A 13,635-nucleotide genomic window follows, 5' to 3' on the forward strand; every position below is an offset into this window, starting at 1 on the left:
GGGGAGAGACAGACAGACTCCCGCATGTGCCAGACCGGGATCCACCCGGCACACCCACCAGGGGGCGACGCTCTGCCCCTCCGGGGCATCGCTCTGTTGCGACGAGCCACTCTAGTGCCTGGGGCAGAGGCCGAGGAGCCATCCCCAGCGCCCGGGCCATCCTTGCTCCAATGGAGCCTCGCTGCAGGAGGGGAGGAGAGAGACAGAGAGGAAGGAGAGGGGGAGGGGTGGAGAGGCAAATGGGCACCTCTCCTGTGTGCCCTGGCCAGGAATCGAACCCGGGACTTCTGCACGCCAGGCTGACGCTCTACCACTGAGCCAACCGGCCAGGGCTACCACACTTAGTTTTTAAGTATTTTCTATGAGAGGTTCAGGTGAGCTTGATGACACCGACATTTGGGCAGTTTTAGAGACAAAACATTTGGAGTGAGGTCATTCAAGCAAGGTTGTGGTTTCCTGGCCTTGTCAGGCACATGTCCCTGTCACACAGGTTCCAAGAAACACATCACAGCCATTCAAAGACCAACAGATTTAATGTTATATTGCTGTTTCCAGTGATGCAGAATACAGCTGCAGCTGTGTTTCAAGGAGAAGCTGGTGGGGTGGCTGTCCCTGCAGCACGGTGCCCTCGTGGGCCCGTCTGCAGCCTCAGTCAACACTCTTCCTAGTGGGAGGCCCTGGCTCCACCTCTGGTTACCCGGCACCGTCCGCGTCATTACAGTTCAGTTGCAAGCCTCTTCCTTCTCCATCAGAAGCCCCGCTGCTCAGTGCTCGGCAGCTCCCGGCTTGTCCTTTAACGTAACATTTGTCCACTCACTCATGAAAATAACTCCCCAAGCAACAGAAGTCCTAGCTTAACTGGCACTGTGGCGTGTTAAAAGGCACAAGGGCATCGTGGCTTCACATTTTTGCTGGATCCCAAGCGGCACACGAAGTTAGAGAGGGATGCAGAGGAGATACCAAAATTACATTTTCAGAATAATCATCTGGGGATGGTTTGGCCAGGGTTTCCTAATTCTTTACTATCTGGAGCTTCACCATTGGCCTTGAGAGGCTTAATTTTTACAGGCATGAGATTAGCAGTGACTTGTCTAATAAAGTGCTGCCCCAGGTCGAAGTCTGTCAGCATAGCTACAGTGGACCTGAAAATTATCCCTGTTTGACCTCACATAGCCATCAGCCCACTGTGCAACACAGGAAGGTGTTTTCAAGTATTTGGCCATAGGTATTCACATCCATCATAAGGCTGGCATTTGATAAAGAAACAAATCTGACTCCGGTTTAAATTGTAAGTAAATCCCAGATGTCATACAGAACACTGCAGGAGCTGTTTGGTGCCTGGGATTGGTAAAGAAAGGCCGGTTCTGATACCTGGAACTTCACTATTGGCTTTTCTGTCATCTCCTGGCATCCAGCAAAGGGAAGCTTGTGTTCTTTGGTTCCTGGCAGCTCTGTGGCTTCAGTCTTTGTCTTTCTTGAGGGGCAAAATTGTCTTCTTGATCCGATAATCAATTTGGCAACTTGAATCTTGAGGTTCTTAAAATTTAAAGGAGAGTTAATAAAGAATCTGTTCTGTTTGCTAAATAGCTAAGCTCAAACTTGTAATAAACTGTTTATAATGCTTCTAAATCCTGCGGAAGGGTGTGCTGTCTGTTCACACGTTAAAGACACCCGGAACAGCTCCCGGCAAGGCCACCACAGCCAGGCTCTGGGGGTTGTCACTGCTGCGAGAACTCCGTCTTCAGTAAGATCTGCTGGCTCAGGGGCATCTTAGTTTTTAAATGTTAACCAGACTGAACTTCTGTGACTAAAGAAAAACTTCACATTAACCACAGTTTATAAAATTTTCAACTATAATCACTAGTTATCTTAAAACCTTAGTGCATAAAGAACTGAACCACAGAAAGGGTTTGTGCCGCATTCTGCTTTCTGGTTTTCACTGCAGAGCACAGTATCAGTAGAACATGTCCAGTTCAGAGGCGTGGTCGTCACTGCCACCACACACTAGACTCCACTCCGGCACTTGGGAATGATGGGCCCAGTCAGGTCCGCGAGCCTCCTCTTCCTCACTGGAAGGGAATGGAGACGAGAGGTAAGTCCGTTGTCCCCTTGCACTGGGAGCCACCTGTGGCCCCGAGAAGGCTCCGTGAAGCCTCTCACTAACTTCCTGGTTAGCAAAGTCTGAAGTCAGTTTCTAAAGGACAGTTACATGGGGTAGTGTAACATCTGTCAGCATTCAGGGACAAGGGTCTGTGGTTCTTAGTGTAGGTTCATTCATAAATTACTTCTACCTCGCTGGCCTCACAGCAATAAAACCTCCTTGTCCAGCCCCGCCGGTTCTCCTCTGCGAACAGAGGCCCTGCAGCTGGAGAGCCGCACTCCGGTTCAGGTCAGAGTCAAGCTCGGCTGATCTTAATGAGACTAAGGTCCTAACCTGCTGGAAACGTTCTTCAGCTCTTTCTAAGAGCTCCTGGCCTGCCTCCTGCCTATATAAACAGTTTCTACCCTAAGATTTCCCTGCATTATGTGTGCTACGGCTAACCTTAACATTTTCCCAGGGGCAAGATAAGCTCAAACACTGATCACATAAGCAGGTAAATGCCGTACAGAAGAAAGCACTAGTCGGGGTCGCAGGCTGGAGGCGTTGGCTTATAGGATGATGGGACAAGGAGGTGGGGGCTCCCTTTGTTGTAACGGGAGAGTGTTTTGAAATGAATTAAGTGCCTGCAGATGAAGACCAAGCAGCAAGCTAGATCAGCCCCAAGAGAAGGAGGTCTGTAGAGCAGGGAGGTGGCAGTCAAGGGGCTGCTGGTGGGGCAGAGACAGGAAGCAGAGGAAAAAAGTCTGTCTATGCTTAGATGTCTTCTGGTTCCCGGGCTGAGCTGGTAGACCTGCGGCCACCAGGTCGATGCCTACGAGCTGCAAGGAGAACCGGATCAGCCTGTGCAAACACTGAGCATTTACAGAACTATCCAGGAAGGGGCGATCTCAGGTTGTGGCTGGGAGCCGGCGAGGAGGGCATGGGGGCACATAGATCACCCAGTAGAGGTTCAGCTGTTGCCTGAGCTCCCCCATCATAACAAATGCGACTCAAAGGGCAATCCCCTGGTGAGAAAACACTGGCCAGATTCCCAGCAGTGAAGGTCCCACAGCTTGGGGCTAGATGTGGGGAAACAAAACCCAAAGAGCAGAAGAGGTTCCTCTCCGCATTAGCTGTGCACGTGCGCCCTGCGGGGCAGTCCCCATCACACCTCTGACGCTCAACACCTCACTGCAGCCCCTCCAGCGATTCTGGAGTGTCTGTCCTGTCACCCTCCCCCTGTCGTGGATGAGGAAAGAAGGGCAGAGCAAATCACAGCACTCCAGCCGGTACCAGAGAGAGCCAGCGCCTCCCTCAGTCCAGTCCGGGCCGTCGTGTAGTTATGTATCCGCATCTCATCTGGCTCTCACAAGGGGATTAGCTCCTTTCCTCTGGAGAAGAAAAGAGCCAGGGTCCCGAGAGCTGGCGGCAGACTCAGGACTGGAACCCGGTCCCAGCCCGAGGCTCGGTACGGAGAGTAATCCCATTTCTTTCCGCCTCCATGCCACATGGCAGACACTGGGTGGGCCTGTGCCGAGGTCCCTGCACTGACAGCACAGGGACTGGGACACCCATGGACTCAGGTATTGTCTTCCCCCATTTTAATGTTGAGAAACCGAGGCTGAGAGAGGGAAACAACATGCCCCAAGCCACAGTGAATAAGGGACAGAGCTGGGGGTAGAAGCCAAGTTTCCCAACGTCCCCCTTCAACTCAGTCTGCTTTTCACTACCATGAAAGCAAACTCCTTTGTGGTGCTTATGATTGCAACAGCCAGAGACTCATCTATTGTCAGAGCCCGAAGGAATCTGCAGTCATCTGTACCAACTTCCGTGGTGGCTAGAGCTCCCTCCACCACTTCCTGTCAAGGTTGGAAACCTCCTGTCATGTCTTTGGGAAGCATTTTGCATTCATTTACACATGCAACAGCATTTACTGAGTGCCATTATGTACCAAGCACAAGAATCAGAAATAAAGATATTACTTTACAGGGGACTGTGATATACCAACAATAAGTTTGATAAAATATTACAGGTACCAGGCAGGTGTCTATGAAGTATGAAGCGTAATGAATGGAGTGGTCAGATCTTCTGAGGATGGGCAAGGAGCATTCTGCTGAATCGTACACGATAAAGGGGTAGATGGTGGGAAGGGAGCAGGAGCATTTGCAGTAATGGCCCTCTACAGGAATGCTTTGGCCTGGGTCACTCGGAGGCATGCTAGCTGCCTAGACTGGTTGCTACTAATGTGGCAAAAGGATGGCTCATTGGGGGTAACGAGATGAGTCTGGCAAAGCCTCACTCAGAGAATACTCTGGCAAGAGCTCAGGACAGGGTGGAAGGATCATAGGCACACCAGTTAGGATGGGTCCCAGGCAGGTACCTGTCTACAGAGGCACTGGCTGACGCCACAGCCTTGGGGGCTGAATATCCCCCAAGGAGCCCACCTGCCTCACAGACAGGCAAAGCCCAAGCACCACAGAGGCCTGGCCATGGGCCGGGACCAGGGGCCAGGAGCCGGGGCAGAGACAGGTCAGAGTGAGAAGGGACCAGAGAGGCTCAGAGGCGCCTGACAACCGCAGTGGCTAGGCAGGGCCCACAGGTGGATTTTATGACACAAATACTCAGCTGGGAGACCCAGGAGCCTGTCTGCCTCATGGGAGCCTCAACAGCGAGATGAAACTACTATGTTGGAAAGAAAGCATTTCTTTTATAAAAATTAGCAGAGGGCCACAAATCTTCTTTTAAAGCTAGAAATCCCACATCACCAACAGGTGTTCTGAGCATTGTATGTAACCCCTGAAATGATTCTGCTCTAATTTCTTTGGGAAACCCCAAGGGACAGCTGTACAGTTCCCTGGGTTAACCCCAGAGGCCCACTTGTATCACCGGTCAGTCCTGTCCAGGAAACTGCCTCAGTCCCACTTCCCACCTGCTTTCACCACCAAACCCCTCAGGTTGGCATTAAAGGCCTTTGGCTCACATCTACTAAGTTCCATTCCTTGTGAACACCTCCTACGCCTGTCAGTCATCCTGCTTTTTGCCCACTCTGTTCCCTCCGTTTGAAACGCCCTTCCTCCCATCTTTGTGAGTTCCTATTTTTCGTTCTAGGTCTAATTCCTCATAATAGTTCCTCAGTCCTTTCAGATCTTTCTGTCTGTCCTGTCACCTTGCCTTTGCCTGTGCTAGCACCCCCATTAGGAATGCCTCCTGCTCTACCCTACAACCTACCTCTTCCTTTCAAGGCTGGTTGAGGACCCACACTAACCAGGATGCTTTGTGTAGCTGGTCCTGCCATGACCTCAGGAGACCCCTGGTGACAGGATCTGGGCCTGGACTTTGGAATTGCAGACTCTCAGGACAGGGAGAGTCCTCTAGGACCATTTTATTAAACCTCCAGCTGATTTGGGTGTCTCCTCCCCTCTTGCCTGCAGTACCCCTGATCTCTATTCACCTGGAAACTTCTGTCCCCAGAAAAAAAAGACTGCTGCCCTGGCCAGTTGGCTCAGCAGTAGAGCATCGACCTGGCGTGTGGAAGTCCTGGGTTCGATTCCCAGTCAGGGCACACAGGAGAAGCACCCATCTGCTTTTCTTCTCCTCCATCTGCCTCTTTTCTCCCTCTTCCCCTCCCACAGCCAGTAGCTCAGTTGGTTCGAGTGTCGGCCTCAGGAGCTGAGGACAGCTCCCTTGATTCAAGCAAGCCCCAGATGGGGTTGCTGGGGTAGATCCCTGTCAGGGTGCATGCAGGATCTATCTCCCCTCCTCTCACCTAAAAAATAAAAAAAAAAAAAGAAAGTCCACCAGACCTTTTTGCTACTGGAAGAGCAAAGCTGGATTAGCCCTGAGATAGGCCCTCAGGGGCACACAGGGAGCTTAATCTAAACTGGGAGGAAAAATTGTGAGGCTATTGCAGAGCAGAATAGAACCGAAGATAAGTGCTTATGCTGAAGCTGAATCACAGCTGGGCCCATAGAGAGTCTGATGGCGCAGCTCAACAGTTCAGGGTAGCTGTCACCTTTGCTGCACCATAGTGATCATGGCTCTTAGTTATTAGTGTGTTTTTTTTTTTATTTCAAAGCAGGGCACTTGCAATAAACCAGGGCATTGCATACATTTATTTGTTTTACGGAATTTCCTAGCTCTACCAAAAAAAAAGTGTCAATGGGAGTGAGTAATGACTGAATAGCCTCTGGGCTATGATATCCTTAAGAGCAAGAACCTGTATCTTCAACACCCAGTGCCTTTTGGACTTTGACAAATGTTTGTTGAATTGACTAACTCAATCTAAAGTGTGTGTGTTTGTGTGTGTGTGTGTGGGGGGTGGTGGTGGTGGTCTAGGAGGGGTTTCATGAGCACCTGCCCTGTGCATACACACCTACACATACCACACTCATCTCCATTCTCCCAGGCCTTCCCTCCAAGTATTAACCTCACCTCTGGTCCATCACCATGCGCTTCAGTATGAGGCTCACTGTATTTTACTGAGTGTTAGAAACAAAACAAACAGCAACAAAAGCCACGTGTAAAGCAGGTTGGAATGGGAGGAAACACGCACCGGAGACACTCTATAGTTATTTCATAATTCAATCGCAGAAAGTAGCTTTCTTTCTTTTTTAACTCATTATGCTTCCTTCTCATCTTTAATAAGAATAATGGAACTTGATTGGTATCCTTCCTGCCTTGGCTTGAGCAAACTCAATGGCTAAATATAATAATGTTAACAGATTAAGCCTACTCCTTTTCTTTTTTGCTTTTTCTCTTATTCTCCTTTTGCCTTACCAGACGCACTCCTTCTTGGACACTGTATCAAGTTCTTTTAGCAGCCAGCAGGAGCACACACAACTAATGTCACACGGAGCTTGAGAACAACCGGCATCCGAGAAAGTCCATGACTCCATGACTGGTCTCAAGTGTCAAATGCTAACTGGCATTCCCAGCTCCCTGTGTGACCTTGGGCAAATCCTTTTCCCTCTCTAGGCCTCAGTTTCTTCATTAGATACTTACTGGGTGTATGCTCACGAGAAAGAGAGGGACATTTTCTTTTCGGAAAAGACAAACCATGCCTTTAACTAAGATGCAATTAATGTAACCTGTTTTCTATGAAGTCAACCTTTTCAACTTTTACCTGAAAAGCAAAGAGAAGTGTCTGGGTGTTGGGCTTTGGGTAATAGTGCTGGTTGGGGGCTTTGGGTCCGGAGCTAGAGCCAGACCGGACCTGGACAGAATTCTTGCATTCAGAGAAGTGTGTTCAGAAGAGGAGACTCATGATGAGCCTGTGTCCTCCCATGGTTCATTGCACGCAGCTAACATGCAGAGGGTGCCCTCTGGGCCCAGCCCCGGGCTGGGCTGAGCTGAGCTTTGCTGATGAGAGGAGAGGTCCCGGCCGTGGCTCCCTGAGCCAGGATGCTCACAGCCAAGGGGGGAGACGAGGCACAGACACAAAACAAATGCAACCGACATGAAAGTCGGGAGTCAGGCTCACCAAGAGGACGCCCTGGAGAAGGTATCAGTGACAAGTCCTCTGCCATACCCCCCAGGACAGGTGGGTGGGGAGCACATTTCCACTCACCAAGGTCGTTGTTGTTCATCATGGCATTGGAGGCCCGCAGCCGGGGCCCCTGCTGGGTGAAGTGGTAGCCGAATTTCAGAAGCGTTGTGTTCTTTTCCAACATGTTCACGATCTCCATTTCCACTTTGTTGCCCAGGGGCTGGCTCTTTGGTCAAGAAAAAACAATAGTCACCACTCAATTCCATTCGCACAGGACCTAAACCTCCTCTACCCAGAAGAAATCCTGAGTGGTAGGTGGGGACTTTAAACCCTGCCCCACCAAGAGCAGGAAATGGAAGCCTGGGGAAGGTGAGAGGTCGCGCAGCCAGAAGTAAATGAGCTGGGATTCAAACACATTGCTGCTGGACACCAAGGGTAGATCCTTCCGCTGGCTCACGGCAGCCGTCCTAGAAGGTCTGAGCAGGGAGGACCTTCCAATCAGCTAGTCCCAAAGAAATTTTAAAATCCTGCTACCCGGGCTATCCCCCGTTAAACCAGAATCTCTGGGAGTGAAGCTCGGGTGTCTATGGTTTTTAAAAATCCCCAGATGGGCCCTGGCAGGTTGGCTCTGTGGTAGAGCGTCGGCCTGGCATGCAGGGGTCCCGGGTTCGATTCCCGGCCAGGGCACACAGGAGAGGCGCCCATCTGCTTCTCCACCCCCCCCCCCTTCATCTCTGTCTCTCCCTTGCCCTCCCGCAGCGAGGCTCCATTGGAGCAAGGATGGCTCGGGCGCTGGGGATGGCTCCTTGGCCTCTGCCCCAGGCGACAGAGCGATGCCCCGGAGGGGCAGCGCATCGCCCCCTGGTGGGCAGAGCGTCGCCCCCTGGTGAGCAGAGCGTCGCCCCCTGGTGGGCGTGCCGAGTGGATCCCGGTCGGGCGCATGCGGGAGTCTGTCTGACTGTCTCTCCCCGTTTCCAGCTTCGGAAAAATACCAACAACAACAACAAAAAATCCCCAGATGATGCCAATATATAGCCAGGTTTGATAATCAGTCATTTGTAGATTAATCTCCAATTTACAAATGAAGAAACTGAGGCCTAGAGAGGGAAAAGGACTTGCCCAAGGTCACATAGGGAGTTGGGAATGCCAGAGTTAGCTTCCCCAGCTGTTACTTCCCTACCCCAGAATCTGTAGCAGTCATCTGACAACGATGAAAAGAAAGGAAGGGCCTGGTAGGATACGGGGTCAGGGTGGAGAGGACGATGTTCATCAGCCTTGTTTATAATAGTGGGGCAGGGGAACGGCTTAAACATCCATCAAGAGGGAGGTGCTCAAGTGAACGGCAGTTGAGCTTTACGGCAGAACACAGGCAGCTCTGAAAGGATGGTGCAAATCTTTGGTCACTGGGCTGGGAACACGACCACAAAACAAGACTGAGTAGGGAAAAAAAGCCCAGTTACAAAACCGGTCATATTTCGGTAAAAGGTCCTTTATTTTTCATACACGTATATATACATTGACAAGGCCTGGATGTTTATTTGGTGGTGGTGGGATTCGGAGAGTTTTGTTTTCTCTGTTCTACCTTATTATGTTTTCTGTTACCATGTACAGGGGTGGGCAATAGTAGGCTTACAGTTGTAAATACAAATAATACAATAATTAATAATAATACAAGAATAAACTCTGTTTCATGTACTCCCAAAAAGTAAATCTACTTTTGCCCACTCCTGTGTAAGATGAAAAATAAACATAAAATCTTAAAGAGTTTTGAAAAGACATAGAAAGCAACATCATATTCAATGGTTCCAGATTTTTCACCTCAGAGCAGGAACAAGACAAGGATGCTCACTTTCACTAATATTGTCTGGGAGGTCCTAGCCAGGACAATTAAGCAAGAAAAAGAAAGAAAAGGCGTCCATATTGGAAAAGGGGAAGCAAAATGATTTGTATTTGCAGATGACACAGTATTGTAAATAGAAGATCCTAGGGAATCCATAAAAACTACACAGAGCTAATCAGTGAGCTTGGAAGATTGTGGGTATAAAAGACTACTACCCAAATATCAGCTACACACTAGCAATAAGCACTCCAAAAATGGAATTAAGAAAATAATTCCATTTATAATAACATAAAAAATACTTAGGAATAAATTTAATAAAAGAAATAAAGGCTGTTCACTGAAAATTGCAAACAGCACAGTACATTAAATAAGACGTAAATAAATGTAAAAAACATCGCATACTCATGGATCAGAAGATTTAATATTGCTAAGATGGCAGTGTTGCCACATTGATCTAAAGAAGCAAGCAGAAACACGATCCCCCTCCAATGGCTCCCCTTTTGCCAGTAACTGCCTCTATTTATTGAGTGCTTACTATGTTTCCAATGCCTTGTGCCCAGCTTGGAGGATCTCAGTTCATTACCTGTAATAATCCAACAGGATGAGCCCCACCTCTTCCCCAGCCTGGCACTCAAAGCCCTGCTCAACTTAGTCCTTGCCTTCCTTTCCTCTCTCAGCCCTTACTCAGCCTGTTTACCCTGGGCGGTCTGGTACATGGTACCCAGTGCAGGCAGAGGTTTACTTCTAAACCTGTGCCCTCCCGCCTCCATGTGGAATGCTCTTATCCTCTTGTGCCCACCTGCTGATGTATCCCTAGTGCTTTAATACCCATTGTGAATGCCCCCCATACAACAAGGCCTTTCCTGATCCTTATCCCTGGAAATGATCTTCTCCACTCGTCATTCAAGTGGCACATTGTACGTCCTTCTCACCCTCAGCCTGGTCCATGTGCTCTATTTGGGTCACCTGCCTGCATATCTGTCTCTCCAACAAGCCCAGGTTTTTCGGTATAGTAGCCATTAGCCCCATGTGGTTCTTTCAGTTGAGGTATAATTGACATATAATGTTATATTCATTTTAGGTGTACGCCATAATGATTTGATGTTTATACACATTGTGAAATAATTACCAAAATAAGTCTAATTTCTGTCATCATACATAGTTACAAGAAATATTTTTTCTTGTGATAAGGACTTTTAATATTTACTCTTAGTAACTTAGCAATATAGTATTATTAATGTGCAGCCCCATAACTTAGTATTTATTTTATAGCTAGAAGCTTTTACTTTTTTATCCCTTCACCCATTTTACCCACACTGAGCACCCCCAAACTCTGCCCCCAGCAATTACCAATCTGTTTTCTGTATCTGTGAACCCAGGACTTCTACACGCTGGACCGATGCTCTCACTGAGCCAGCCGGCCAGGGCCACATCTTATTTTTAACCCATTCATCCACTGATGTACACTTAGGTTGCTTCCATGTGTTGGCTATTGTAAATAATGCTGCAGTGAACATGAGGGTGCATAATATGTCTTTTTGAATTAGTGTTGTTTTCTTTAGATAAATACTCAGAAGTGGGATTTCCGGGTCATATGGTAGTTTTATATATTTTTTGAGAAATCTCCATGCTGTTTTCCACAGTGGCTACATCAATTTACACTCCCACCGATAGTGCACAACGGTTCTGTTTTCTCCACATCCTTGCCAACACGTGTTATTTCTTGTCTTTCTGATGATAGCCATTCTGACAGGTGTGAGGTGATATTTCATTGTGGTTTTGATTTGCATTTTCCTGATGATGAGTGATTTTGAACATCTTTTCCCGTACCTGTCAGTCATCTGTATGTCTTCTTTGGAAAAATGTCTATTCAGATATTCTGCCCATTTTGTATTTGCATTGTTTTTTAAAACTTTAAATTTAAATGACTAAAATTAAATAAAATTTAAATTCAGTTCTTCAGTTGTACTAGCCACATAACAAGTATGCAACAGCTACTGGCTACCACATTGGTCAGAATGGACACAGAACATTTCCGTGATCACAGAAAGTTCTTTGGGAGGTGCTGCCCTAGACTGTGAGCCCCTGGATAGCACATAGTGCCCAGTAGCTCTAGGCCCCTGGTCGGCAAAGTGCGGCTCGCGAGCCACATGCAGCTCCTTGGCCCCTTGAGTGCAGCTCTTCCACAAAATACCACGTGCAGGCGCTACCTCGATGAGGAATGTACCTACCTATATACATAGTTTAAGTTTAAAAAATTTGGCTCTCGCCTGACCAGGCGGTGGCGCAGTGGATAGAGCATCGGACTGGGATGCGGACGACCCAGGTTCAAGACCCCGAGGTCGCCAGCTTGAGTGTGGGCTCATCTGGTTTGAGCAAAGCTCACCAGCTTGGACCCAAGGTCACTGGCTCCAGCAAGGGGTTACTCGGTCTGCTGAAAGCCCGCAGTCAAGGCACATATGAGAAAGCAATCAATGAACAACTAAGGTGCTGCAACAAAAAACTAATGATTGATGCTTCTCATCTCTCTCCGTTCCTGTCTGTCTGTCCCTATCTATCCCTCTCTCTAACTCTCTCTCTGTCTCTGTAAAAAAAAAAAAAAAAATGGCTCTCAAAAGAAATTTCAATCATTGTACTGTTGATATTTGGCTCTGTTGACTAATGAGTTGCCGACCACTGCATCTAGGTCAAGGAATTGAACTGCGTGGAGGAAACAGGAAGAGGTTCAGCACACAGGAAGGTTGAGAAGGTACATCAGCCCAGCATCCAAAGGGACAACGTATGGAACCGCAGTTGAAATCTTGACGGAGTGCTCCTCCCAGGTTATTCTAAGTTCACCAGAGCTTGTCTGGGTTCAGATATGGCTGGGACACTGATGAGGGCAGGCAGAGGGACTCTGGTGAAATTCTACCAGCCCATCTGGCAAGGCTCCTGACAGTGCTAAGAGGCACTGTGGCCTGTCCTCAGAGGACTCAGACCAGCCCTACGCTCTGGCCGGCTTGGCCTGGCAGACAGTATACAGACATCTGAGGCCCCAAGAAGGAACTGGCAGGCCCCTCGCCCACGCTAGCAGGAAGGCCAGCCTCTCCTCGAGGTCACTTGCTGGGAGAGCTCTGCTGGAACTCAGGATGGGCTGGTCTCAGAAAGTGCCAGTCTTCCACGGCTGGAAGGGCTGCTGGCGCTGCTGGGGCTGCCCCCAGTCAACCTCCCTACACCCCGGGGAGGTGGGCCAGGCAGCAGGAACTAGCACCTCCGCCTTAGAGATAAGTGAACTGAGCCCACGTATATATGGAAGCTGGGCTTTGCTTAATGACAGAGCCGAGGCTTGACCTTGGCCTGGGGCTGGAAGGACGTTGAAGGATCCTGTAGGCCCACTTTCTCAAACCAGCATCCACTGTCCCTGTGACATACACATATCTGGGTGTGTATGGGTGTGTTTGAGAGGATACAGGATTCGATTAGACAATTGTGACCGGTCTTCCTGACATCTTCATCTTGGACCCAAACCACTATTTTTACATTAAGGAGTAAAACAGAAAACATGCGTGCATCTCGACAAGCTTCATACTTGCTCCATTCTCGCCCCCCTCCCCCTTTCTCAGGGACTCTGAGTCTAGAATGTCCCAGTCATCTCACAGATGAGAGAAGAGGCTGTGGGGATGGTTAGGACTCCAACTCTGGTCTCACTTATTATTCTAGTACTTATTACTTAGTGATTATTGTACACCAGGCAATGTGATAAGCACCTTACATACACTAATGCACTTTCTCCTTACTGTGAACCTATGGAGTATGTACTATTATTGTACCTTTCAGCTTACAGGCAAGGACCATGAAGAACAGAGGTATTAAGAAATCTCCCTGAGTCACAGAGCTAGCCAGGTGCAGACCAGAATTTGAACAGGTGCTGTTTGCTCCAGAGTCTGTGCTAGTCCCCTCACGCTCGGGGGGGGGGGGGGGGGGCTCTGAGAGAGCTTGGAAGGCAGGCGTAGGGCCGATGAGAGGAGGCAGCTGGAGTCAGGCTTTGTGCAGCCCTGCGGTCTGTCAGCAGGGACTGCACGTGAGAGGAACTGCCTGGTAAGGTAGCGAATTGCCCACCCCTGAAGGTGTGCAAATAAAGGGCTGACTGTGTGCTGTGACGGGTCCTAGATGTCATCACAAATAAGGAAAGCTGAGGCTCTGTGACATTTAAGGCTTCCGGGGCCTGCATTCTGCAAGTCTATGAATAAC

General features: G+C 48.9%; 1 protein-coding gene across 1 annotated transcript in view; it reads right to left on the reverse strand.

Moving 5' to 3' along the window:
* Positions 1-514: 514 nt before the first annotated feature.
* Positions 515-13,635, reverse strand: part of TMOD1 (tropomodulin 1) — an 86,955-nt gene continuing 73,834 nt past the window's right edge. The window contains exons 9-10 of the mRNA XM_066256694.1: positions 7,647-7,791; positions 515-2,069 (exon numbers count right to left, since the gene is read on the reverse strand). Of these exons, the coding sequence (XP_066112791.1) occupies positions 2,005-2,069; positions 7,647-7,791 (210 nt within the window). The 3' untranslated portion in view covers positions 515-2,004. The remainder of the gene's footprint in view (positions 2,070-7,646; positions 7,792-13,635) is intronic.

Source organism: Saccopteryx bilineata, chromosome 2, assembly GCF_036850765.1.
Source record: "Saccopteryx bilineata isolate mSacBil1 chromosome 2, mSacBil1_pri_phased_curated, whole genome shotgun sequence".
Classification (NCBI taxonomy): Eukaryota; Metazoa; Chordata; class Mammalia; order Chiroptera; family Emballonuridae; genus Saccopteryx; species Saccopteryx bilineata.